Below are 27193 nucleotides of genomic sequence, written 5' to 3'. Positions count from 1 at the left end.
GGACGGGACGGGGACGGGACGGGACGGGGACGGGACGGGACGGGACGGGACGGGACGGGAGGAGGAGGCCGCCCCGCCTCTCGCTTAAAGAGCCGCGGCGCCGGGCGGCCGCGCAGCGAGCTGCGGAGCCCGGCACCATGCGCGCTGCCGCCGCCGCCTGCAGCCGCCTTCTCCTCCTCCTCCTCTTCCTCCTCCTCCTCCTGCCGCCGCCGCCGCCGCCCGCTGCCGCCTACTTCGGGTCAGCGCCGCCCGCGGGGCTCAGCCCCTGGAGCCGCCTCCGCGGTGCGGGGAGCCCGGGGAGGGGGCGCGGAGGTTCCGCGGGTGCTCTGCCAAGGGGAGGGGGCGCGCCGAGGTTCCGCGGGGGCGCTCGGTCCCTGGGGAGCGCACCTGCAACGACAGCCGGCGCTGCGGGGACACCCGGCGGGGCGTCCTGGGGGGAGAGGTGGGCGCAAGGGGCGAGGGGGCCGGGGAAGGATCAGTTTGTGCGAGAGTGGGAATGAGGGACGGTGTGGAAGATGCTGTTAGCTGGGAGCAGTTATACTGACCCCTTGAGCCATGCTTTGCTTCTGTTCAGGTTTTGAAATTAGTTCCGGATGGGTCGCTTGCTATAATACCTCTCCAAACTGTTTCCCTGGAGGGAATAAAGTGGGAGAAGGGGGCTGGCAGAGAGAGCCGGGGATCAGCAGGCAGGTGCGAGAGACTTGCTGGCATTGCAGGGTCCCCAGGGTGGCAGGGGATTAAGGCCAGTGCAGGGATGAAGGGCGAACCTGGGTGCAGAGACTTGGTGCTTCAGCCTGGGATACTGCATGGGTTCGCTTCAGCGCGATTGCCCCTAGGTGTGGGTCCTGCCCTCACATTTTACTGTTCTAAAGATAGGTTTTTAACAGGTCAGGTCAGTGCAGAATTTCCCCTGAAGAAATGTGTTTTTTTTTTCTCAGTAAGCTGCTTCTCAGAGAGTTTTTCAGACTCTCTTATAGTAACCAGGGCTGTTAGTGCATATATCGCAGTGAGTGTAGGAGAGGTGCAAACATTAATACATTCAGACCCTGCTGTGGGTGATCAGAATGCTCCAGGCAGAGCTTTGCTGACTTACACATGTGGAGGATCTTGGTCCCTCTACCAATCCTTGCAAGACAATTCTTCCTAAATTGGCATGCGAGTGTCTGCTGGCTTGGCACTGCTTACCAATGACTGCAGTTGGTATTTCATTTCTGTTTCAAAGCTTCCTTAAAATATCTGGTTTAAAATTTATTAGTTGTATCATTTAGCTTATTTCATATCTAAATGTCTGTTGACTGTGGAAGACTATAGCTTTCTTGGTTATTCAGAAAGGAGTTGGGTTGCTGTGAGTGTTCGGCTTTCCAATTACAGGGGCATGTACACATGATTGTACTCAGTGGAAGTGAACGTGTTCATGTTTTCCTTTCATATAAGTAACACAAAGCGGTTGCTATTGCTCTATGTGGGCTTGTTTGCTAAAGCAACCCAAGTGATTCTTCATTCTGTAACAATGATCTGTTTGGTATGAATCGCTTTCTGGTCATAAGAAATCTGTGAGTTCTGCCTTTTGACAATGCTTAACTCAGGATCTGAGGTTGGAGTTTTACTTTTAAATTTATTTATTTATTTATTTTTCCTTGAGGATTTTGACACAGGTGTGTCCGGTGCATTTTCACCTTTTCATTTTCATCTGTTATTTAAAAGTTTCAAGAAAGAAAGTCAAGTCCATGAACTCAGTGAGTGTCTGGTGGTGATTAATAATGAGATATGTGGGTGCTTTCAAATACAAATTGGAGTCGATAGAGTAGGGAGGAACCTGAATATCTTAGAATTTCTGATGTGAATGCCTATATGACTTAGCTTGGGAAAAAAAAGTATCTTGCATCCAAACTACTGCTGAATTGGAGGGGCCCTTGGGCCCTGGTTCAGCAGTCTACCTCTGAACTTTGCCGAGTGTTAGAGGCGTAGGGACATGAGCCTCATCCTTGCTTTCCAATATTTATTTATTTATTTATTTTTAATTGTGGAAACCTTACAAAGATGTAATAAAAAGTGAAGGAGGCATTTGGGTGGCTATCCACAGAGACAGGACCTGAGTCATTTCTGCTGTGTTCAGTGGGCTTAGAAATGGTGAAGTATTGCAAGTTGGCAGAAATGAAAGAAATACCAAATTTTGTTCTATCAGGACAGATGTAAGGCATTAAGTGTACAGAGCAGTCCAGCAAAAATACCCAAAGGGCCGAGGGAAAGATGAAGGTCACCTGTAAATGTACGATGCAGAAGTTTTGCTGGGGTGAACACAGCCTTACAATGGAGATATAATGACAGCTGTGGGCATATCTCAGAAGACCACATTCTCAGTGTTTGGGATTGTTTGACTGCCTGGTGTCAGTATATTGGGTATCTTGAACAGACCTTGAACTGCCAGTGCTGGGTCCAGTGAGGGCAAAATCACAGCCAGTTTTTAAAAGAGGACAAATAAATAAACTGCAATGTGGTCCGGCTGTTGTTCAGGTTATGTTGGGCTTGCCTGGCTCATTAGTTGCAGGAATCCAGGAGTGGCCGTCTCCCTTGCATACAGACAGCATGTACTTCTTAACTTCCTTCATGCTTGTTTTGTCTTCACCTTTGCTTTACAGCCCATGCTGTAGCCTCCTGTAAGTAGCCCCATTTTTTCTTTCAGGATGTACAACAACTTGAGTGGATGGGAGTTTCTCTAGACCTCACTAAAAGCTCTTGGCCTCCCCTTGCCTTCTTAGAGGGCCTTTCACAAAGTGAAAAATAGTCTGGGAGGTGCTGGAAGGTATTGCTTCTCGCAGAGTCTAAGAGGGCAGCAATTGCCCTCTTCCTAGATCTAGGTCAGGGCAGAATTCAGAAGAGACCCAGCTTGGGTAGGATGTTGTTGGGAGGGCAGAAGCAACAAACTTGAGTAAAGCCTTTTCTTGGGGAGATAAACGGGGAGCGGGCTGCAGCATGTCTCATTCATTGGCCAGTTTGGCTCGTGCTCTGTGGGCAGCCAGATCCACTGGAGCATTTCCTTATAACTCAACCTGAAATACCTGTGGTAGGTACAGAGGCGCCAGGCTTCCTGGAATTTCATGTTATGTGCTGTCTTGTTTTGCAGCTCCTCTTAACTCAGCTATCTGTGTCCTCCATTTTGTTTATCACTTTGTGTTTGGGAAAAGTCCTAGTTGTGTGTCTGTCAAAGTTAGTGGCACAATTATTGTTAATTTCATGACGGAATAATATTTTTTTGGCCCTTAGAGTTTAAAAGGAACATGTGAGAGAACAAAAGAACATGTGACTTGCAGGTCTGTTGAAGCATGGGCTTGCATAATTTTGAAAAGAACACAACACGTCAAATGACACTAATATAAAAATGAGTACCTTCAAAAGCTCTGTCCTCACTTCCCCCGTGTCTTTCTAGAGATGGCAAGTGAGCTTTGGTTTTCATCCAGTTAGCTCAGCTACGTACATTCCTATGTCCTCTTTGGTAACTGTTTTCTATTGCAACTTTTCTGTGATCAATCTAATGGACTAAATCTACAACAAAAAGAGACTCTGCTGTCCAGTTCTGAATGCTCCTGGAAAGATTTGTGAAGATCTTTCTCCTCCTGTTGAGCTGTACCTCTGACAGATAAACTAAATGCCCAGAATACATATGGGCCTCACAACCATTCCTCAAAGTAAAATGTATCAGGAGGGTGTATTGCAGCATCTCTTTCGCATTGTCATTTTAAAAGAGAATATTAGCAGAAAGAGAGTAAAAATGGAAAGGGAGGACAACTCTCAGCCGAGACTTGAAGAGATGGAGTCTGTAGATGGAGTCCGTAGTGACTGGCACGACAGAGAGGATGTGGGACGACAGAGAGGGTATGGGACTACAGACGCAATGAAGGGCTTTCCATGGGTGCTTTTTGATTATTTAAAGTTCCTGGCTTGTCTTTAGTTATTATCTCAGGGAATCATATTTTCTAAAAAATCATCTTGCTGGGTGTTGAGTGTCTCATGTGGGGAACACACAAGGGTGTGCGGCCAGTCCAGAGTTGGACTGAAAATCTCATCTCCTGTGTAATGATTGACTTCGCTGCTAGCCTAGGTTGGATAGTCAGTAGCAGGGACTGCACTGCCCCTGAAATCAAGATCTAAGTAGACACAGTGTTGCTTCCTACTGGTTTGAAACAGTTCCACTGAGCTGCCAGGGAGAGAGGAGAGCTGAGGACCCATTGTGCATCTGAGGGGCCTTGGTTTGATCTGTCGTCATCCAGTATTCTCTTAGCCTTCCCAGAATGCTTGTTGTAGCTATCTGTGGGGTGTGGATATTTCTGTGGAACATGAAAGGCCTGTGAAATCAGATATGGAGTGCTGTTGTGGCTCCCTTTGATTTCTCTCCTTTCTGGGGAGAGAGAGAAAAGGCATATTTTTAAGGGTTTTTAAGACCTTTCAGATCCAGGGGACATTAGGCATTGCACAGGAACGGGCTCTCATTAAAAGTCTCTTAAGCAGCTGGAATGTGGCTGGAAGGAGATTAAAGGAAAATGATGAATTTAGTAAAGTGCTTAGACAGAAAACTAGAGAGAAATAAAAGTTTGAGATCCTTATTGTTTTCTCCAGACTGCTAGCAGGTGTGCATTAATTCAAAGATTTTACTTTTTTGCTGTATGATCTGTAGATAATAAACTCTAAATCATCTAAAAATGACGTGCAGTTTGCCTAACTGCAAATATCTGCGTATTTTATATTTAATTTTATGAGAATGTTCTCATACTGTGATCTTGATATGATTTTATGTTAGTTTTGCCCTAATAAAACACAGTTATAGCTAACGTAGTCAGAGCCTGCAAGCTTCTGCTCATATGAGTAATCTTAGCCATGTCTGTTATGACTCTGAGAGTGGTGGCTTCTGCTCCCAGCTGTGCCACTGGTCAACCATGTGACATTGGGAAACCCTAATTTCTCTGTCTACTTCCCTAAATTGAAAGTTATGTGAGACTAGTTTTGAGAGTTGCATCTGTGCACCAGTCCTACGCAACGAAGCCCAATCTCTGAAGAAATCTCTAAGCACAGACAATTATTTTTTCATTCACATGTCTTAGGTAACAAGTTTGACAGTTCACATGCTGAAGACTTTCACAGAAAGGTATATTCCAGATAGCTTTTGCCACATATCTTAAATTAACCCACTTACTGCTTGTTTTGTTTACTTCCCAATGTGTTATTTCCATCTGGTTATTTTCATCCTCCACTTTTAGAGAAAAAAAAAAAGTTATTTTGTATGTTGGAACTTTAGAATTTCGCAAATCAATAAAAAAAGAAGTAGGAAGAAGTAAGTTTGCCTGTGCTACTGGCTATTTGTGTAGGATGTTGTATTGCATCAGCAGGAATTTAAACTATTGCTAGGTGCAATTCTAGAAAGTGCGTTTCCCACAAAGCTTTTGTTTTGCATAGCGTAAAAGATAAATTAGACTTGATATCTTTGCTCTCTTTATGGTTGTTGTGGCTTAACTCTGGTTGGCAGCTAAACCCCTCATAGCCGCTTGCTCACTCACTCCCATTGGGATGTGGGAGAGAACTGGAAAGGTAAAAGTGAGAAAACTCATGGATTGAGATAAAGACAGTTTAATAGGTAAAGCAAAAGCTTCTCATGCAAGAAAAGCAAACTATGGAATTAATTCACTACTTCCTGTCAGTAGTCAGATGTTCATTCATTTCCAGAAAAGCAGTGCTCCATAATGCATGATGCATAACAGTTACTTGAGAAGACAAATGCTGTAAATCCAGGTGTGCTCCCTTTTCCTCCTTCTTGTTCCCAGCTTTTATCAATGAGCATGGCATCATATGGTATAGAATATCCCTTTGGTCAGTTGGATTCATCTGTCCTGGCTGTGTCCCCTCCCAGTTTCTTGTGCACCTCCAGCCTACTCACAGGTGGGGCAGTGTGAGAAACAGAAAAGACCTTGACTGTGCAAGCACTGTTTAGCAATAACTACAACATTGGTGTGATATTAACACTGTTTTCATCACAAATCCAAACCATGTCACCATATGAGCTGTGAAGAGAATTAACTCTATCCCAGCCAAAACCAGTACAGTGGTCTCAGGTTGCAGTTGCTGTGCACTATTGAGATTGCTCTGAAAATTAAATCAAATTCTTCAAAACTTGTTTTTATGCTGTCTGTCATTATCCTCACTGAGTTTTTCACAAATAATAACATCTAACATTATTCAGGATTTAGAGAATGGCAATATCAGCTTCTCCCAAATCTCACTGGCCACTGGCAGGTCATAGGATATCTTTGAGATAATCCCTGTCCAAGATTGCAAGAGCGGCTGTCCTTCATCAGACCAAAGGTTCATGTAGCCTCACAAAGTGCCTGGAACAGATTTCTCCTGTGTAGATCTTCACATCTCTTATAGAAATTTGAATTTGCCACCTTTTCTCCTATTTACACTATTGTGCTTTTAGGCAACAGGTTTAACACCAAGTCCTTTGTGCACCAAGTGTTGTAGCCCTGTCTACGCAGTCTTTGTTGCCAGACTTGGTTTTGAACTGTGCAGTCTGCATTGCACTCAGAAAATCATTAAGCTGCGTTAATTCCAGTTTCTTGGGCTGAATTTGGCCCCAAATATCTGTCTCAGTTTTCAGTATTGCCTGTTTTTCTCTTGGCTTTCACTATTAAATCTTATGTTTCTGTCCCCCAGTTCAGCAATGACAACAGGTTAAGAAATTCTTCTTAGTTTCTTAGGTTTAATATTTGTTGTATGATTTATAAAGATTCCTTGTTTCTTGGTTAGTCTGATGGTCTCTGGATGATTTCCCAGGGTTAATTAATCCTACTTGCACACAGTTATGGAATGGTGAGTGTTTGGAGGATGCAGGTTACTGTGACAATGAGTGCAGAAGTGCACCGGGCTTAGGTCAGCTAAGCTGTACTCTAAGTCCCATGCCTGGGTAGACTGGATTGACTACAGAGAGATCTAGACAACTAGCTCACAAGGAGATGTCTATAAGGTATGTGGGGAACTAAAACAGCAGCTGCAGTACTTGATTTGCATCCTCTGTAAGGAAGGTTATATCCATCATGAGAGTGTGGACTTGCTTGAACAGTTGAGACCAGAGTGTTAGAAATGTCTGTCTTTTGTGGAGCTAGGTAAGTCTTCAGTCTGGTCTCCTCCATTGGTTAACGTTCTTTGCTTGTGAACTGGAGTGTGGTAGAGAATGTGGACTCTTGTGTTCGCTGACACAGACTATCATCTTCTCTCTGCCAGTGCAGACTGGCATTTGTTGTACAGAAACATAAGCCTGGAGACATGACCAGTCAGACCCGGTCAGATAATTCAGCCACAAAAGAGCCATGCTTTTAGAAGGAACCAAAAAAGATGCAGTGAGGTGAATAACCTCACATCCTGCTCTGCTCTGAGGATTTGCCTTGTTTGGTTCTGTACCAAGGTCCCAACCACTGTTAGCAAGGCATCTCCATCTGGCTTGGTTTGCACAAGAGCTGAGCTGTGCTGGGAAGCTAATGGAAGAGTCGCTACACCACTGGTGTGGTGCTAGCAGCCAGGTAGTCTTTGTAGACGTGCTTCAGAGATTGCTCCTGTACATCCCTCCCTATCCAGCTTTGCTTGTCCGACTCCCACACTTGCTTTGTGGAGCAGCACAGCCCAGTTTGCCTGACTGGGGAGGAGGAACAAGAACCAACTGGCTCACCTGTTTTTTGTCCATGTTGAGGTAGCTGTGGACTTGCAAATAAAACAGTGGAATTTGGGAAGTCTGCAAATGGTAATGCCAGGGCTGAGGTGTATTGAAGAATAAAGATTTTCAAAGGTTTTCATTTATCTGGATGTTTCTGGTTTTGGGGGGGAGTTCTGCGATTCTTCTCTGTTTGGCAGTCAGGAGTGGCAGTGACTGCAGATAAATGTGCAAATGCATGACTCTTCCCAGTTTGTTTGCAGCCTTCAAATCTTTCCTCAAAGCAAAATAATTCCTTCATGTTTTCAGGTGTCCTAAATCTGCCAAGGGAGATAAATGTGTAAAGAAAAATACTGTCTTGCCATGAAAAGTGAAACTATTTTCAGATGTAAATCCCTGTTTTTCTCTAACGCAGAATTTAACCCTAATTTCTTGTTTAAAAAAGCTACTTACCAACCAAACACAATATGTTTTAGTTGACCCCTTCTTCCTTTCTGACAAAGGTTGTGCTTACTCTAAAAAGGTGTTTGTTAATAGTATCTCCCTATTGGTCTTTCCTAGCTACGTCTAGTGGCATATTACCAGTGTACATAAAACCCTGAAAGGATGTGGTTAATGCTTTATGGAGCAAGCACAGTGCTGTGGCATACAGTGAATTGCAGCACCATTTAGAAAAATGTAGGCTAAGAAATATGTCTGTGATGGTGGAAGAGCTGCACAGGAAACAAAACTAGAGGTGTGAAAACACATCTTCATGGAGTCAAAAAAGCTTCCCACCTGAAGTGCATTGCTGGTGCCAACACCCATGTGTTTCTTCTTTCTCCCCGCAGTGTTAGTCTGCTACTTTGCCTTGGTGTGGGGTGCAGAGGTACACGATCTAATCAGTTTGTATTGATTAAACTTCTGAGCTGGTAAAATACCCTAACCAGGAAATTTCTGAGTATCAGAATCCTTCCCTCTGATCACCTCTTATCCTTCCCTCTGATCACCTTTCTCTTCCATGACTGCTGTCTTCCTTGACTCAATGCTCTTTCGCTTTCTTTCAGCCTGACCGGGAAAGAAGCTCTGACCCACTTTCCTTCCCTGGGACCCTCAACAAACTCTGCCCAGGGAAAAGTTCACATGAAGCAGTGTGACTTGCTGAAGCTGTCCCGCAAGCAGAAGAGGCTTTGCCGGAGGGAGCCTGGCTTGGCAGAGACGTTGCGTGATGCCATCCGGCTTGGGATCATGGAGTGCCAGTACCAGTTTCGCAGTGAGCGCTGGAACTGCAGCCTGGAAGGACGGACTAGTCTGCTGAAGCGAGGTACAAGGTAGTCCTTTGTTTGCAGTATAAAATCTCACTTGGTGCTGTATTGCCTGGAATACACCTCACAGTCAGCAAAGGACATGGGGCATTAACTGGGCAGCTCAGAGATCATCTACTTTGCCTAGGAATGAGAGCTGGGAATAGGAATGCAGTTTGGGCTCTTTTGCCACAGAATAGACAAGTGCCTTATCCTCATCTTTCCTGAATGGTTTGTCATGGTTTGAAATATAAAAGGAAGTTCATACTCTTGTCTTGTGGACTTTTGTCTGAAAATGGAGTTTCCTTGGTTGATCATCTTTCTTGGCTGTCAATCAGGAATGATGCTCTGAAAAATAAGAATTAGTGCTTTATTTCAAGGGACATTTTAAGACAAGACTTTTTTTTAGGTCTTTGGATGTAAACCTTGGCTGTTCTCTGATACGGAATTTAATCCTAATTTTCCATTTAAAAAGCCATTTATCAGCTCTAAGGCATTTCAGTGCATGTTTACAGATGTCTCCTAAGACTTTTTCTCATATATTTGGAGTTTCCACAAAAGTTCAGATATAGCAAACAGAAGAGTCAATGGCTTCTGTTTCACAGAAGGCTTTAGGGGAAGAAAATGTCCTGTAAGTGCTGTATTTGAGGTAGGGGACAGCATAATAAATCCTCTAAATTAAAAGAAGTTGAGGGAAACTAAATGAGGATAGATCCTGAAAGTATTTTTTAATGCAGTTTCACAGAGCATGCATATACACTCTTCTGAACCTGTCCTCATCCAAATAGTACCTGACCAACCTGTTACTGAGCTTCAGTTCTTCAGTAATATTTAGTAACATATGCTGAGTTTCAGTCTTCAGTATTACCCAGTTTCAGCCCCTCAATAATATTAATGAATAAAAGTTAACAAAAAAGCAGCTGAATAAGCCAATATTAACTTTGATGAAATTAAAATGTTAATTAGCATTGGAATTGAAACATTATAACATTTCAATTTAAAATTATCAAATTTTATTCAATTAAATATATTAATATTTTAGTAAACTTCAGCACATACAAGATCAGATTTACTTCATTGCAAACCTCTATTGTGACTTTTTAAGCTCACGAAGAAGCTGTTCATGATCATTTTGAGTGACTTTCTGACATGTCTGCCTCCATCAACCTCAAAGAACTTGAAAATGACAATTGAATAATCCTCATCTTCAAATAGCTGGAAAACATTTAATTATCTTGTGGTGGCATGCCTCAACATTTCCATGGACTCCAGATTGACAAAATAAAATATCACCTGTAATTTAAAACCTGTTTTGGCAGATGAGGATAAGTGTTTGAAAACTTTTATTACACAATCTTAAGGATCAAATGATGATTTAATACAGTAAAGTATGCTGTGTACATCCCCTGTATGAGAGGACAGTTGGCTGGAAGCAATTATTAGTTCTCATTTTCCTTTATCTTGCAAACAGGTTAATTTCTTTCACAAAGAAGACGAACATTTTCAGCTGCTTCTTTTGATGTATTTCTCACAAATTCCTAATGCTGTTTTGTTGCTGCTTTGGAAATCATCAGTCAGAAAATGGACTATTTTCCTTTCACCCAAGTAGTGATGAAGAATTTTAGAAATGATTAGATAGTTTGATATTGTCATGGTTGTAGATAAGCCATCAAGAAAAGCATTCACTTAACAGTCTTTAATGGTCCTACTAGTGGAAGAGAGGAGAAAAGATCATGTTCTGGTGAGATGGTTCATTTTTATAGTAGATGAAAAGCCACACTTAATTTGCATTCACAACTAAAAAAATTCAGTGACTGGCTAGGATCACAGATGTTTTTCCTGCTTCTCCAGATGCCATCATCTTATTTTTTGTATTTGCTTATTTTAATATATATATGTATATGTATACCATGGGTTTTCTGGTTTTTGAAATGCCAGCTTTATTTTCACCATCTGCTTCATTTGTTGCTTTATTACATGACTGCAATAGTCATAGAAGGATTGCAGGTTATGCAAAAGGAGTTTCCTAGTTGTATCCAGAAGACTGTCAATGTAAAGCAACAAATGAAGTAGATGGTGAAAATAAAGCTGGCATTTCAAGTATACAGCATGTATATATACATATTTATATTTACACACACACCATCCTTCATACCATACCTACAATCCTTCTATAACTATTGCAGTCATGTATGGTGGCTATTGCTTTCCGCTGATCCATGTAAAATCTCCCTTCATTCCTTCTCCACTTTTTAAAAAATCCACGAAAATAGAGGGATTTAAAATGTTCCCAGAAAGACATTGCAAGCCATCTTTGTGCATGGTGGCAGTTCATGTCTTTATGTAAAGCTTGTGAAATAGTGATGAGTTTTTTGGTTTCCAAGGTGCGGCATAAATGTAGTCAGTTGCTGCTGGAGGTCAGGCAGGCTATATTTCATCTCAAACAACATGATGATTTGGGGAAAATAATACCTATAGCAAAGACAGCTCAGATCCAGCCATTCAGAAAAATCCTTGAGAACTGAGCGCTCCACAATCCTCTCTCCATTTCTTTGCTTCATGTTGTTCAGATTATTTGATGTTCTAACAGTGGTTTCACTGATGTTATGAGGAAGTTGGAATGATACAGCACAGGAGCAGTGGCTCAGAGAGGTCATAGAATTTCCATCCCTGGAGACTTTCAAAACTCAGTTGGACAAAGCCTTGAACAACTTGATTTGAGTTAGCCCTGCTTTGAGCAGGTGGTTGGGCTAAAGATCTTGAGAAGTCCTTCTTTTCTAAAGCTTTATACAGGTCTATACCTCTCTGGTCTGTGGTTGGTGGTTTTTTTGTTTTTCTTTTTTTCCTTTTTTTTTTTTTCTTCCAGAGAGTTGTTTCTTCCACTTGCTCTGAAATACTCACACTGTCTTTACTGTAGTATCTTCAAATCTTCAACCTTGAGCATCTTTCCTTTGGCAGAGTCACCATATGGCTAAACTCCTCCTGTTATAGTTTTCATTGTGGTGTAGAGCACACCATACCACAGAACAGTGTCTTACCATCACAGCAAATGTCATTCTGTATTTATAGGCTGCTAAGTTAGAGAAATAATTCACGGGAGCTCAGAGGAAGACTTGGAAATGTGCAAGGTCCTACCAAGAGTAGCTGGCTTGTTTCAGCATCTTGAAATTCAACTTCGTGCTGGTTGTTTGTAATTGAACCTACTACTGCCCAAAAAAGATGTCTGTGTTTAGGTGTTCCCCCTTGCACAGAGTGTTTAAGATTTTATTATAGTCACTAGCCACCTAGTGAATATAGGGGCAGGAGAGGGAGTCATCCCTAAAACAGACTCTGACAGCCAGGTTCCACTGGCTGTGGTTACAAGAGCACCATCAACACAGTGGGAGGATAGGTACCCAGCACACATGGAGAAACCTCCATTTAGATCTTCTCAATAACATGTTTGTTGGAGTGGATTCCTGCTCATTTGTGCTATATCCTTCTGAAAATACATTTTAAATAGCTGCTCTGTTGTTCATTGTTATTCAACAAGGCCTTAAGGACGCTTCATTTTCTCTTTACTCATGTGCTTGTGAATTAATTAAATGGGGATCAGTCCCTTACAATGAATGAGAAGGAATCATAGATTTTTCAGACAAGCATTTGACACTGAACCTCTGCCATAAAAGGAGGTGGGAGGGAGGAGAAAAAGGACATGATTTGAAAGTATGCTCTTTATCTTCAGTTACTGCTGTCTGCAATGGTCTGACCACAAGCAATGGTCTCTGATTTCAAGTGGGTTGATATCTGGCCAGCAGTTACGTGGAATACCACAGAAAGAACCAAACCATCACTACTCAGAAATAGCAGAAGCAGTGTGGTGTTCCACAAAGTCAGATTTAGCAGAGTATGTGGATCTGAATGGTACTTCTAGCTTTATATGGTATGAGAAAGTGTTTCTAAAATGCACTCCTCTCTTCTGGTACCAGTATCTCATATAGGATACTGGGAATCTGGTAAGTATTTGGAGATCAGCTACTGGAACTGTTTTTCAAGTTTAGGATCCCAAATGTATCTTATCCTCTCTTAGCTCCTTCTTTTGAGTTAACCAGTGTTTGAAAATGTGTGAGCATTGTTTTGCTATTCAAAATCTGTAATGACTGAATCCCATACAAGTTTTTCCAAAACTTTAGACAGATTTGGTGACATTTTTTCATTATTCTTCCAGTACCCTCAAACATTTACAGAGCATTGTCAATCAGAGAGCTTAGCTGGAAGTTACTTGTCCCTTGTTACTTGTGATACAACAACTTAAATGTGGAGGCAGGAAGAAGTTTGTTGATTGAACTCCTTGACTTCCTCAATATTTTCTTGTCTCTCTCATGTCTAGACTATTGCTAGATATTTCTTTTAAAATTTTGGAATTTGAACAATCACATTTGACGTCTGTCTTGAATTTGCAAATACAGCCTCTCCATTATGTGTATGATTAGTCAATTTGTCATTCTTCTTACTGATAGCTATCAGAAGAACTATTTGTCCTCTTCTGTGGTCAGATTTATGGTGACCTCACCCGGATCTCGGCAGTCATTGGTCTGATCTGTTATTACAGCTGGATGGGAATTCTTTGAGGGAATAGAATGATGGAAAGATTTGAGGTTGGACTGGATGAATTCTAGAGGTCCCTTCCAACCTTTGCACAAAACAGGGCTCACTGCAGACTAGATCAGATCTCTGTGGTTCTCTCTCTTTCATTTTTTTAGGGGAACAGATTTGTTTCCTTCTGATGTGGAAAGAAATTTGGAATTTTCCAGTGTGGAATATTTGTTTTCTTCAATGTGTTTCCCTCCATGCAATGTACAAGTGTATCTTTCATAAACCAACAGTTGTCTGGTTTTGGCCAGTCTTATCCATTCCTGCATTCTGAGATATTGATTAGTCACTTGCCTTTCTCATCCTTGGTCTGCTTCCTAATTATGGACTTGTTAAGCAATATTCCATTCATAATTTTCCATTGGTTTTAATTTTTGCAGATAAACTCTGGAGGAAATGTTAAGATTTTCCAATGAGTTAAACAGGAAAATAAAAAATTTTGGGGTTTAGGTCAGGTATGTGCCGATCAGTGCTTTCTGGGACATCTCTGGAGCTCATGGATATCATGTCACATGGCCATTCCTATCTGATCTCATGTCTTCAGGCAATTTCTGTTCAGGCATTGTATTTTCTTACATGGTTTATATGTTGTGGTGTGTCATGGTCATATCTATCAGGGTGAACATAGCCTGTCTGGGAAGCCTGGTTTAAAAAGGAGAATAGCTTCAGAAAGCAGCACCACAGTCGCTGGGAGTCTCTTTACAGAGAAGTTATAAAATCCACTTATATGCTGGAGATTCTGTCCTTGCCAAAGATGTTCTTCCAACATGGAACCTTTCCCAATCAAACTGCGTGTCATCTTTCGATACGAAATACCACTAGTAAGTCAAAATAGTCCCAAGTAAAAACATTTTGAAATAGAAGATATGTATCTTAATGTATTTTTAAAATACTTTTTTCAGTCTCTGCTAAATAGTCATGATTTTAAACATGATTATATGAACATGATTGTTGATTATTATGTGAACATATTATGATTATTATGTGAACATTATTATGAACAATAGTTGGTTCATGATTTTAAACTTTTTAAAATAGTTCATGATTTTAGACAACATGTTTTCAGCGACTGCCCCTATTCACACCTATCAGCTCAGTGGTGAGGATGGGGGACAAATAGAATTTCATGACTTTCACTTTTTGTAGTTGCACATTTTCCCAAGACTGTTTGTATATTGCCCTTCTAATCCTTTGATTCATGAGTGGTCTTCTGTGTCCATATTGAATCAGTCTCAGTCATCAGGTGAGACTGGGATGTTAATATACCAGTTACTTCAAACCTGATATTGGGTTTCTCTGCTAGGATTTATGTGCAGGTAGTGTAAGAATTTTGTCTCTTTTGTCTGTAAGACAAGTATTGTGCTTGGTATTAGCTCATGGACAGCCAGGAGAGCCAGTGAGGTGGATGAACACCTTATTTTGCCTTTCTTGCACCTACCCTCTCATAATCCTTCTCCTGTGCAGGTTTTAAGGAAACTGCCTTCCTATATGCAGTGTCTTCTGCAGCTCTCACCCACTCATTGGCCAGAGCATGTAGTGCTGGGCGCATGGAGCGCTGCACTTGTGATGACTCCCCAGACCTGGAGAACCGCAAGGCCTGGCAATGGGGTGTTTGTGGAGACAACCTCAAATACAGCACAAAGTTCCTGAAAAAATTCCTGGGTCAGAAGAGGATTGGCAAAGACCTACGGGCCAAGGTGGACATCCACAACACCAATGTTGGCATCAAGGTGAGGAGTTGCAGCAGCAGGCCTAAAGAGAAGTTAGGGTTCAGTGCAAGTCTTCCAACCCATCCTCAGCCAAGGGTGTTTGTGAGAGGAGTATTCACTGCCCCTAGTCAGAAACCAGACCCCTGTTTACCTGTGTGTTTTGGCTCTCAGTTTTGTAGAGAGAGCTCCCTGGAAAGTCTCCAGAACGCTGATATGAGGAGTTAGATGTTCAGAATAGGAGAGTAGCAAGCTATACCCTCTACCGATATCAAAGGCTGAGTGGTAGTAATATGCAGTACAGTAACTGCTGTGAAACTCACTGGCTGAATTACTGTGTTGGTTATGTGATGGCCAGAGGGAGGTTTGACAACAGCTAGAGCTTCAGTGCTGGTATGAAGTATGAAGCAGATCAAGGGTTGATACTATTGAGATCATTTATGAGTCCAGAGGAGATTTGCTATGTCTGTGTGATTTGCTATGGACCTAGTCATGCTACAGTTTTGGGTTAGGGAGGCCATTAGATCAAGCATTTTGGCTTATATATTACAGGCTACTGGCTTACCATTATTTTTATTTATTGAGTCTAATTACTTGTTTGATTAGAGCACTGTCTTGATTTGAATATGCTAAGAGCGGGAATTGACCATGCTGGAGATACACAGTTTCATGGTTGACTACTCCTGCTGTTCCAAACATATGCTTAGTAAGAATTTGGCTAGCCTCAATATTCAGACGTTTATAATCATTCAGGGTTTAACTTTCTGACCAACTCTGTAGATATTCCTCTATTTTTTCATTTTCTTTCTGTAAAATAGGAATAATGTCAATAAAACTGAAGTACTCTCAGGCTGTCTGCAACTGAAGTGTAATCTCTACCCAGAACCAGGCTCGTGGTCCTGGGAGATAATGATTACTGCTTCTCTTCCTCATCAGGCTGTGAAAAATGGTCTCAAAACCACATGCAAGTGCCATGGCGTCTCTGGTTCATGTGCTGTCCGGACATGTTGGAAGCAGCTTTCGCCTTTCCATGAAGTTGGACGACTCCTCAAGTTGCGCTATGATGATGCTGTCAAGGTCTTCAGCACCACCAATGATGCTGTGGGCCACTCAGAGCTGGCCAGCCCACAGAGACACAGCCATTCCACCAAGCACCCTGCTTCACCCCGTGCCACTGACCTGGTGTATGTGGAAGACTCCCCCAGTTTCTGCCGGCCCAGCAAATACTCCCTGGGAACTGCTGGGAGGACCTGCTCTCGTGAGGGCAACTGTGACAGCATGTGCTGTGGACGAGGCTATAACACCCAGAGCCGGTTGGTTACCTTCTCTTGCCACTGTCAGGTGCAGTGGTGTTGCTATGTTGAGTGCCAACAGTGCATGCAAGAAGAGGTGGTCTACAGCTGCAAGCAGTAAAATCAGCTCTAGAGGGTCCAAACAAATCCTAGAGTACAAGAAAGAAGTATGGAGAGTGGGACATAATTCTCTACTGTGGGGTAAGGGAAAAAGCAAGCACCAAAAATGTCTAGTGCTCCTGTTACCTCAGTGCTGAGATCCCCAAATCTGGGGACAGCCCCTGTATGAGGGGTGAAAACCAGAAGTTTTGCCAGGTAACAAATCAGGAAGGAGGGAGAGAGAGAGGTAGTAATAAGGGGACAGCAGAATCACTGAAGCAGTCAAAATCTCTCTCTTGAGCTTGTACTCAATTGCAGGAATATTTCCCCCCCCACCATCCCTCACTTGCACAAATGTAAATGCATTGGGGTGGTCACACTGAAATAATGAGGGCTTGCGCCCTGTTTCCTGGAGACAAGAGAAGAAAGGGACTGGAGAGGCAACTAAGCAGAGACTGGATTCTGATGCAGCAGAGACAGGCATGTTCCTGCACCAAGGCAAAATGACTCTGGCAGCAGGGGATTTTAAGTTATGTTCTCTGGAAGCTGGTTGAACCTTTTCTGCTTTGAACTCAAACACACACTGTTGAGTAGCTTCATTTTGATGCAAGAATTGTGCCTCAGAAATACCACTTTACAAACAAATGGAACTCACATCCATCATATGTACACTGTGGGCATTAGACTTCAAGCACACTGTAACCATGTATTAACCTTGCTGTACACAGGAAACTTGGAACTGTATCTGATAAAGTGCATGTATCACAGGAACTCAGCTGAGGTCTGTGAAGTAATAATCCTTTGCAGTATACTGCCTCGCAGGAGGTTGTTTGGTGGTGGTGGATCCGGGGTGATGGTGCTAATTAAGCATCTATTTTGGTTTTGTTGCTGTTGTTGTTTTTCCCAATCAAACTTTCATTGTCTCTTTTGTCTTATATGTACGACTCTGCCCTGGTGCCCAGTGTGCATCACATCCCACAATTCTGCCCTGTGCAAATGAGAAGTAAAATTTCTCAAAGGGAATTAAGAACTACAGTAACTGGAGCATTTTAAAAATTTGCAAGTCATGAATGACAATCCCTGCACTGAGAAGCTAGATATATCTAGACAATAGAGGCATCTAGCATGAGAGAAGGTGACCTGGGAGAAGAGCATTGTCCAGAGAAGCACAGAACCACAGACTGGTTGAGGTTGGAAGACAACAGTTGCAGCTCTCTCAGCCTTTCCTGAGGAGAAGATGCTCCAGTCCCTGGAGAGATGCTCCAGTCCCTTCATCATCTTTGTGGACATCTTTGCTGGACTGTCTCCAGCATGCCCATGTCTTGCTTGTACTGAGGAGCCCAGAACGGGACATGGTGCTCCAGGTGCTAGGATCATCTCTCTCAAACTGCTGGCAATACTTTGCCTAATGCAGCCTAGTGTAAGCCTTCTTTGTGGCAAGGACACACTGGCTACTCATGTAAGCCTATTACAGTGTTGTAATACCTTGGCATTGAGTCGTGTTTTTCTAGTGAACTTTAAGATGAGCACAATGGAAGCAGCCTGTTTTGTGTCTTTGTGTCTTAAAAGCAGTCTTGGGAATGGCAGTGAGGCAGTCTCTGACCTTGCCTCCATGCACACATAGAGGTGTGGAGCACAACCTGAGTGCTGAGTTTACAGTTAGTTAGAGATTCCCAGTTTGTACGGTGAGCAGCTCTGGAGGGTCCCTGAGAAAACAAAGGTGCTGTATTTACTTATCCTTGGTAATGGTTATAAGCCAGTGAGCAGGATGCTGCTGTGGAGATTGGATAATGCTAAAAAGAATATTTAAATACTCATCCTCAGATCAAAATTCACAGGCAATATAATGGATGAAGATGCTGGTTTAGGTCGTTTAGACCGACTGAGCCATAGGCTGAACTGGGCAGGGTTTCAATGGGGGGGGTTCAGTTCTCCTAAAAAGCAGTGAGATCTCACCTGTGTGCTCCAGCTCTTGAGTGTGCTCCAGCTCTTGAGCGTTCATTTACACACACTTTGAAAAAATTACTTTGCAGTGGTGTGTACTCACATTATCTTGACGTTGTTGCTCTTTGGTTTTTACAACTATTCTTGATTTCTGCTTTATAAACAGATGGGAGAGAACTGGCTCAGAGCAGATCTAGCCATTAACTAACTGTTTAGAGGCCATTAACACCTTCCCTTTGGCTATCTACAGGTCTCTTAATGGGCTTATTACTTTTTATCCCTTGTTCTGGCTTAAGTTGACTTGAACTGAATTAAAGTGTTTATGACAGACATAATGCTGCAAATTGGGTTAATTGGCCTTTTTAAATACCCCAGAAATTAATATTGAGCAGACCATTATTTACATGTTGCTTTAAATCTTTTTGGAGTTGAAATCTTCCCACGAGTCTCAATGTTCTTGATGAAAAAGTATCCCAATGAATTAAAATTGTTAGGAACAGGAATCATAGGTGAAGGGACAAAGAAACTAGCTCTCGTCTGTGCTATTAATCCCAGGCAGCTTGCTCTACTGACCTCTTGGCTTGCACGACATCTGAGGGCAAGGGAGTACCCTGTCACTTGAGGGTTATTTGTCAATGTTATATTGATACATTTACTATGTCATTACATGGAGCATTCTCATTTAAACAGGGACTGGGACCTGGGCAGAGGGGTGAAGCACAGTTGGATATTAAAGAATGATATCCAACTGTTAGTGGATAAGGACTTGTTAGTGTTAGGTCAGAGGTTGGACTAGGTGATCTTGGAGGTCTCTTCCAACCTAGATGATTCTATGATTCTGTGGTTCTGTGACCCACCACTCGTCCTTTTGCCTTAAAAAATTATATTTCTTGGTTGTCCATTGGACCAGTAAATTCTGAGCATGCACTAAACATTCTCTACACTGAGATCTCATAATCTGAGGGCAGGTAGGATGCTCCTAGGTGGTGGAAAGTGTTCTTGATGAGCTCATTCCTTTTTATTCCCTCTTTGGGCTAATGTTGACAAAGTGAACTCAGGGGATTCCATTAGACACATTACTATAGATTGGGATTCACACATTATGCAAGTCCTGTCTGCCTGATCAGCACAGTCACTGCAGGCAAGAGCTCAGGATGGAACTGGTTTTATACGACTTAGTACATTCTGTTTCCAGTTTTGCCATGAAATTGTTTGAATAAAAAAATCCACTTCTTTAATCTCCTAGTAATGTTATCTGAGTCAGTGTTACCTGCTGACAGCTGGATTTCAGGAAGGGGTTATGAATCTGCTCTCTCATTTAGGAAAAGAGTAGGCTTTTTATGTCTCAAGGAGTGTTCTGTCTTCACTTTAGAGCTTTGTGTTTAGTGAGCTCTAGGTGACCCTGCTGAGCAGCATTGTGATTGACCCGTGCAGTAGGAACTGTCAAGCTGTGCACTGGGAGCTATGGTCTATGAAACTCTGATGCATTCCTGCCCTGCAAAACCAGCATGGACCTCCTGGAGAAGATCTACAATTCATCTCACGTATAACTGAAAGTCTGCTTTCTTTCCTCCCCAGTTACTCCAGTCACAGAGTAGAAGTTGAAAGTTGGTTGAAGTGGCTGATGGGCTACAGGCTAGATGGGAGCCTCGTTGGACCTGGCTGGTGTTTGTAGGGCCATCGGGGTCCTCCCCAGTTACCTGCAGAATGAGCTCATTTCAAAGTGAAGCTTTTTGCCTTGCTCAGACTTGCTTTTCTTTACCATTCCTGAAAAACAAAACAAACAAAACAAAACAAAAAACAAACAAACAAACAAACAAAAAAACGCACTGTATGTAAGTCTGTTGGTCTTCTCCAATGACCTGGTCCTGCTCTGCAGTGAGTGTGGAAGGAAACACTTCACTTTCCTGTCAAGAGCATTTTAAATTGGTAGGCTTCTTTCATCCATCCTAAAGGCAAGTCTGGCTTTCACACAGTCAAAAGTGTTATTTTAGTAATATCCTTTTTCTGTATCCTAAGTGTAATGCTTCAAGCAGGGGGTGAGTGCATTTCAGAGGCATGTTAGGTGTTTTGCACAACAGGCTAAAAAACAAGACTAGAAAGATGGTAAGATGATTATTTAGGCAGAGAGGAATATGGTCAGACTGGTAGAACTTGCAGCTTAGGTTATTTGTATCTTCTGTGGCTGAAACACTGATGTCAGTGGGAAACAGAGGATAGATTTGTGGCAAAAGGACTAGATGCCTGTATTTAGGCAACTAGATCAAGCCCCCTCAATGTGGATATTTTGGGCTCAGTTGGACCTCTGACACTCTTTCAGGCAAAGAGAATATATTCAAGACAGGATGAATCCTTAGTACGAAAAGATCTCTTTTTTTTTTTTTTTTATGTATAGCCCCTGTCATATGGACATTCATGCTTTTGAGAAGGTGTCACCAAGTTCCTTGTCACTGAAAATGCTGGATCCTTTGAAATGTGCAGGGATTACCTCTAGTTATGTTTTTTAAAGCCATGATCTGTTTTACCATTTGACTCATGAGCTGTTGTAACTGGCATCACAGTGTTTTAGTCTAGTCTTGCTGCCAGGGATTATGAGATGGCATTGCCCTTTGTTTTGAGTATTGGGTTAACACAGTCTCATGGGGATCTCACATAAACTTTGTAGTGTTAGAATCAAAGAATAATGTAAATAAAGTAAATTGAAAGGTAAGGTTGTGCCTGGAAGCCCTGGCAGCACAGGCAAAATGTTGATCAAGAGCTGGACAAAAGATACTTGAGAGGAAAATTAAGTACTGGTTTCTCATCTACCAGAGGGGACTTCTGTGTCTGCAGCTCTATATCCTGCAATGCTCAGTGCTGCTTGTTAAAATGGTAAAGATGGAAAAGACCTGAGGAAGAGATGGTTCATTCTGTGGTATGACTGGTTTGAATTTGGGCTCAGTGGAATACAGAAGATTGGCATCTGGCTGAATTAAGTTTTGGTTGTTAACTGAGCTGTCAAGCCAAGTCTGGACAAGGAAGTCTGATATCCTCCTGGCTTTGCTCTGCAAGCTCAGCTCAAAACCTATTTCAACCCTTCCCTGTCACAGTTAAAAGGCTTTTTGGTCAGTCCCTGCCAACCAGAATAGACAGCCTTTCAATGTTTGGAAACCACATGATGAGTACGGATGGGGAAATAAATAATTATTGGAAATGCCACATGAGACCAGGGGAAAGGACTTGAGCATATTTTGTGTTTAAGGCAATGTTGATATCCCTCCTTTTGGTATCCTTGAATCCTAAGAGTGAGGAATTTTGCCTGAGGCAGATAGCTATTTTTTCCTTTTTTTTTTTTTTTTTTATTTTTTTATTTCTCCATTCAGTTATCTGTAACTTTTTTACTGCCTAAACTTGAGATATATTGGGTTGATGTTCAGAGATATGCTTTAGTTCAATTAACACTAGTGAGAGGCTTTGTGTTGCCAGGGAGCAAAACATGGGTCTGTTCGGCATTCAGTATTCTCAGGTTTGAACTGTATTTTCTTAAAGAATCAAGACCAAGCAACATCATCTTGAGCAATGCTCTTCTGCCATCTCCTGGAGATCTGAGATGTAAAGAGCTGGGCCTCCATTTGATGTGTGTGTGAACTTTTTAATTATGCTGTGCACCTTGTGGTGTACTACAGATCCAGCAGATATGCTGCCTCTTCTGTTATATGTGCAAAGAAGTTCCTGAAATGACAAGCTGGAGATACAAGGGGGTCATATTTACATCAAAGTCTTTTTAGCAGCATAGGTGAAGGTATGCCATGGCTATAAAGCAATTATTTTCCAAGCACAAATGTACCTTGATATGGCTACTGACACTAAAAATCTGAGCTGCACATGCTTTCCTGTATAGGTTTTTTTTTTAATTATTATTTAGGATGACTTCTTTTCTCTGTACCTAAGATCCAAGAAACCTGAAAAGTGACAATTCTCAGTGTTTCCTACGAGCTAGCAGGAATCCTTACTACTATGGAAGGCTACTTTGCAGTCACAGGTTACTCCCTATATTTTTGTGTGCTTCCTTGTACAGTTTTTGTTGCTGGTCCTGGTGTTTTGTGGTGCTGGGTTTGGTAGTATTGTGTCCAGCATGCTTAGTGCAGGAGGGAGATAATAATCAGAAAAAGTTTAGTGAGGTGTATATAAGTTCTGGTGTGGATTTACCCCGCTGTCCCCAAGTTAAGAACTGACTCTGCCTGGGAAGAAATCAATTATCTGGAGAATGGCCAAAAAATGATTAGACACTGGTAATTCCTTGAGGATCCATGCAACACTGTTGCTGTGATGGAGGAGCAGCACAATGCTAGTTTTGGGGGTGCTTTATTAGATCAATAAAAAGAATGACATAAGCCAAGAAACATTAATGAACAGGGTAACAAACCCCACTCATGCAATAACCACTTCTGCGCCCTTGGGCACCATGTGTAGGACTGGAAGGCCAATTTGCAGCAATATAATGTCATGTGAAAAAAAGACAAGCAATAAAAGGCAGTGCTTTAAGGGAAACAAAACATTTGACTACCTCAAGATGTACAACTTTTGTGACAAGAAGTATGGATGTTATTTATATTTCTTTTGTATCTTCTAGAAAGAAAATGGTGCTGTGGGTTTTTAGTTGTGTTACAGTCCTGCTTGTACCTTGTCCTAGTTTTTATATAATCCATAACTGATTTCCTTTTGATTATAAATACGTATTTGTGTAGCTGGCTGTGTTGTCCAGTATTGCACTAGTGTCTGCTCTGCTGATGTTCTTGTCAGTCAATAATACCAGTTGATTTCTAAAAGTGTACATTTCTTTTCAAGGAAAATCACTGGGAAATACCTTTGAATAACTCCATTCCTCCACTGGCACATTGACTTTATTCCTTTAGTTCTCCTTTACCTGCACCCTCTCCAGAACCTACCTGGAAATGTCCATTTCTGCCCATCCAACACTAAGGGCTGTCCAGGCATGCTGAGTTCAGGTATGTTTGTGTTGAAGAGATGTGACTCTAGTGAGACAAATCCCACCATAATTACGGCTGGTGCATTTCCATAAGCAGCAAAACTGTTGCTCAGTTCTGCCCTGGTGCCCCTGGTGCTTCCTTGTAAGTTGTTTGCATGTGACTGGGCAACTGGACTGATGCAAATGTTGCTCAGCCTGGAAGATTATGGCTAGCCTTTGTTCCTCATACTCTCCCTGGGGCAGTTGTCTGAGGGAAGCCTGTGGATGTGTAGAGGATCATACCTTCTGCAGGGAGGGATGACACCAGGACCAGTGGCTATTTTGCCCTTCAGCTTGGGCACATGGGAGCTTCTGGCACCAGTATTCCTGAGCACTGGCTGAGAGTGGGTTTACCAGGTGATCCCAGATAGCTTCCCCAGACTTTGGTCTGGCACGAGGCCACCACAGCATGCTGTCACCTCATTACACCTCATTATGGTGCTCAACAGTGACCATGCAAGACCAGAGGAAGGGCCGTGGCCACAGGATGCATCTGATGCTTGTGCCAAGCTAAGCCCTACAGGCAGCATGGATAGCTGTTGTGTCCAAGGCTCAGCACAATCCATAGCCAATGTATGTAACTGCCTGGGCATAGCATGGCCCAGAGCTGCCAGTCATGGGCCACAGCAGAGCCACTTCATGCTGTGCATTGCTTGCTTGCTGGGATCTTTTTGCTCCATCCTTCCCCCACCAGCTCACTTGTCAGCTTCTGCACATAACTTCTGAGTTCCAGTTCTGGCCTGTTAGAAAGAAGGATAGTGTTGCTCAGCCCTAAAGTTCTACACAGAGTTGTCCAGCTCCTTGGCACATACTGAGCTGAAAGTGTGCCAAAAATACTGTTCAGAGTAGTTGGGTTCTCCTAGGTAAAGCATGCCAGCACATTGGGAAGATAAATAATTCAAGACACTCGTGGGTCCTCTGCCAGCCTTTTGCTCTCCTCTGGAGGTTCCTGTTGTCTCCTAAGGTCTGCCATAGGCATGGGTTCACCAAAGTCGTGAAGTCCTCATGAAAAGCAATACTTCTATGTGGACAGGCTTCATAAGGTCAGTGACATTTTCTGGGGAACTTAATGAGACAAACAGTAGCAGATCAAGCACAAGCCCCAGGCTAGGAATGTCTGTCTGCCACAAGCACCAGCATGGCTCATGGCACTGACCAGCCTGTTTTCCCCAGGAATTCCCCCCCACCATTCTCCTCCTCTGCCTCCTCCCCCCAAACAAACAAAAACAAACAAAAAAAAACCCACTAGCACAATTGTAATGAGGTAGTCACTGGAAGTTTGGGGGGAGCCACACAGTGTTCTCATAGCAGCCTCTGGCTTCTTCACTGATGGCAACATGTGGCTTCCTGGGGAGATGCCTGGCAGCCTTTCTTATGGCTGATTATGCATCCCCATTTTTTCCCAGTTAATACTTCCCCTACCCCACTGAGGCAGTGGTATCTACTTAACCTTCTTCTCAGTGGAGGGGGTGCTGATCTTGGGGATTTTTGTCTGTGACAACGTGTGTTAAGAGCTCCTCCCTAGCTTGTCTCTGCTGTCATATGAACTGCAGTGTCTGCCATGCTTTTCCTAGATGCTCAGCAACGAGACAACAAGAAATTAACTTTCAGGCAGATGAGGAAAAGATGCTGAGGGGAAGCAGGCTTGACCTTGTGCTGTTCTGAGTCACTTGCAGCCTGAATCTCTCCCAGAGTATGGCCTTAAGCATAAATATCCTAACAGGATAGTTTTGCCTGTCAGCATTTTCATGGCACCAAAAGGCAGCAAGGCTGTTAGGTCCAAGGCCAGGGACTAAATGGAAACTTCAAATTTTGCTGTGGGAGGAAATGGCTCCAGAAGAGAAGGAGCACTTTTGGAGAACAAGTGAGATGACATGGTCCCTCAGCAGTGCCAGTCTGGTCACACATGGAGCAAGGCAAGCCCTGAGCAGGCAGGTCATCTTCCTGGGATCATCTGTTCCTGTGCCCTGTTAGCTGGGCTAATCGTGATGTGAGGTCTTGTTTTCTCAGTCTTATCAGGCATACACACAGCGGAGGGGTTGTGCATGTGCCACACTGGGTGGGTGCAATGAAACTTCCTTGTGCTGCTGTTCCTGTCACGGTGGGATTAAAATGTCATGGGAAAGAGCTTCTGGCAAATGAGGCAAGTAGGATGCCTGCTTGTTTGTGCGGCCATGCTGAAAATCCCCCACCTTGCTGGATGGAGAAAAGCTGGGACATTATGGCCAGGCAGGACTCCTGCTTTTGGAGGTGTGCTGTGTTTGGGGCAGACATGCTGCCACAGGTCTCGGCCAGCCCTGCCATCTCTCCCAGGTAGTGGAGACCTTCAGCAAACTCTTTAGAGGCACAGCTGTCACTAGGCAAGACAGCATCAGGGGCTGCAGGCACAAACAGCACGGGCTAGTATGCAAGTCACATCTTAGATATAGACAATGACGGCAATACCTCTTCATGGTAGATTAGTGTCTTCTAGGTCAGATTGGCTCTCTCTGTAGCATCATGGACAGTCAATGTCCCATTGCTTTGGGGGAGCAAGCAGCTCAGTGTCAGCAATTAATAAATAGCACAGATCAGGTTTCTGTTTCATGTCAAGGGGATTACCAGCAATGGATGACTCTGGCAATTCCCAGTCAAGATGTTTTCCCTCTCATCTACAATTGCATCTAAACGACTGTGCAAAGCAAACATTCAGTGACAGCTGCAAAGTGTGAGCTGTGTGTACTTAGCACAGATTTGCTAGCATTCACATTATCATTCCGCATGCTGAAATATGATGATGCTGTAGCTTCTTCATGCTCGTGCTCTAACATCAGGTTAATGCAAAGCAACCCCATAGCTGGAGGTCAGCCTAGTTACTACCATATAGAGAGCCTTTGCTGCCCTGTACAACTTTTACAAAACCTCTTTTTGTGCTCTGGTTTCTGTAATGGCAAAGAACTTCCTCCCCAGTACTCAAGACATTCTTGAGTGTATGTTTGTACTTGCTTCAGATTCTGGTTTTATAAAGCTGAGTGCTTCAGGGACTTCCAACCAAACTTTTGAGAGCTGAAAGCTTGAGCTGTAAATCTGAGTTAGTGAAAAGAAACAGACACCTCCCGGATAAGGCCATCTATAGTAAAAAAATTAAGGCAAATGAACTCCTGTGGCTTTTTCCAAGCTTATGCTAGGTGTAAGTCATGTAACTGTGGCTGGGATGGTACCTTCTGTGGTCTGTGATGTGTTTGCTAGTGCCTTTCTTCTGAAATTGTCTCAAAGATTTTGTGAAAACTTTCTGCCAGGACTTGTTTTTGAAATGTAAAAGTCATGATATCTTTTGCAGGCTTTTCTGGACCTAGTACGAGGTTTCTTAGTTCCACGCACCCACATTGTCCAAGGGCTTCCATCAGAAACCTGAGCTGACAGTGTTGGATGATATTATTTCCATCAGCTCATAGAGAAACTACCTATTCCTATCAGCATTTAATGTTTTACAGCACATTTTAAATGTTAGAGCCTTTAGATAAGACATTTTGGCAGCCAAGCTTGATAGAAACTAC

At 42.8% G+C, this 27193-nt stretch overlaps 1 protein-coding gene across 1 annotated transcript; it reads left to right on the top strand.

Annotated features, from left to right (window-relative positions):
- The first annotated feature begins 115 nt into the window (after nt 1-115).
- On the top strand, nt 116-21148 carry WNT9B (Wnt family member 9B). The gene is made up of 4 exons (XM_040536971.1): nt 116-238; nt 8740-8996; nt 15073-15338; nt 16251-21148. The coding sequence occupies exons 1-4, from the start codon at nt 138-140 to the stop codon at nt 16725-16727; spliced, it is 1101 nt and encodes a 366-aa protein (XP_040392905.1). The 5' UTR covers nt 116-137; the 3' UTR covers nt 16728-21148.
- The last annotated feature ends 6045 nt before the right edge of the window (nt 21149-27193 follow it).

This window comes from Cygnus olor, chromosome 25, assembly GCF_009769625.2.
Source record: "Cygnus olor isolate bCygOlo1 chromosome 25, bCygOlo1.pri.v2, whole genome shotgun sequence".
NCBI classification, from domain to species: Eukaryota; Metazoa; Chordata; class Aves; order Anseriformes; family Anatidae; genus Cygnus; species Cygnus olor.
The sequence above is the reverse complement of the archived record's forward strand: the minus strand, read 5'-3'. Positions and strand labels throughout refer to the sequence as shown.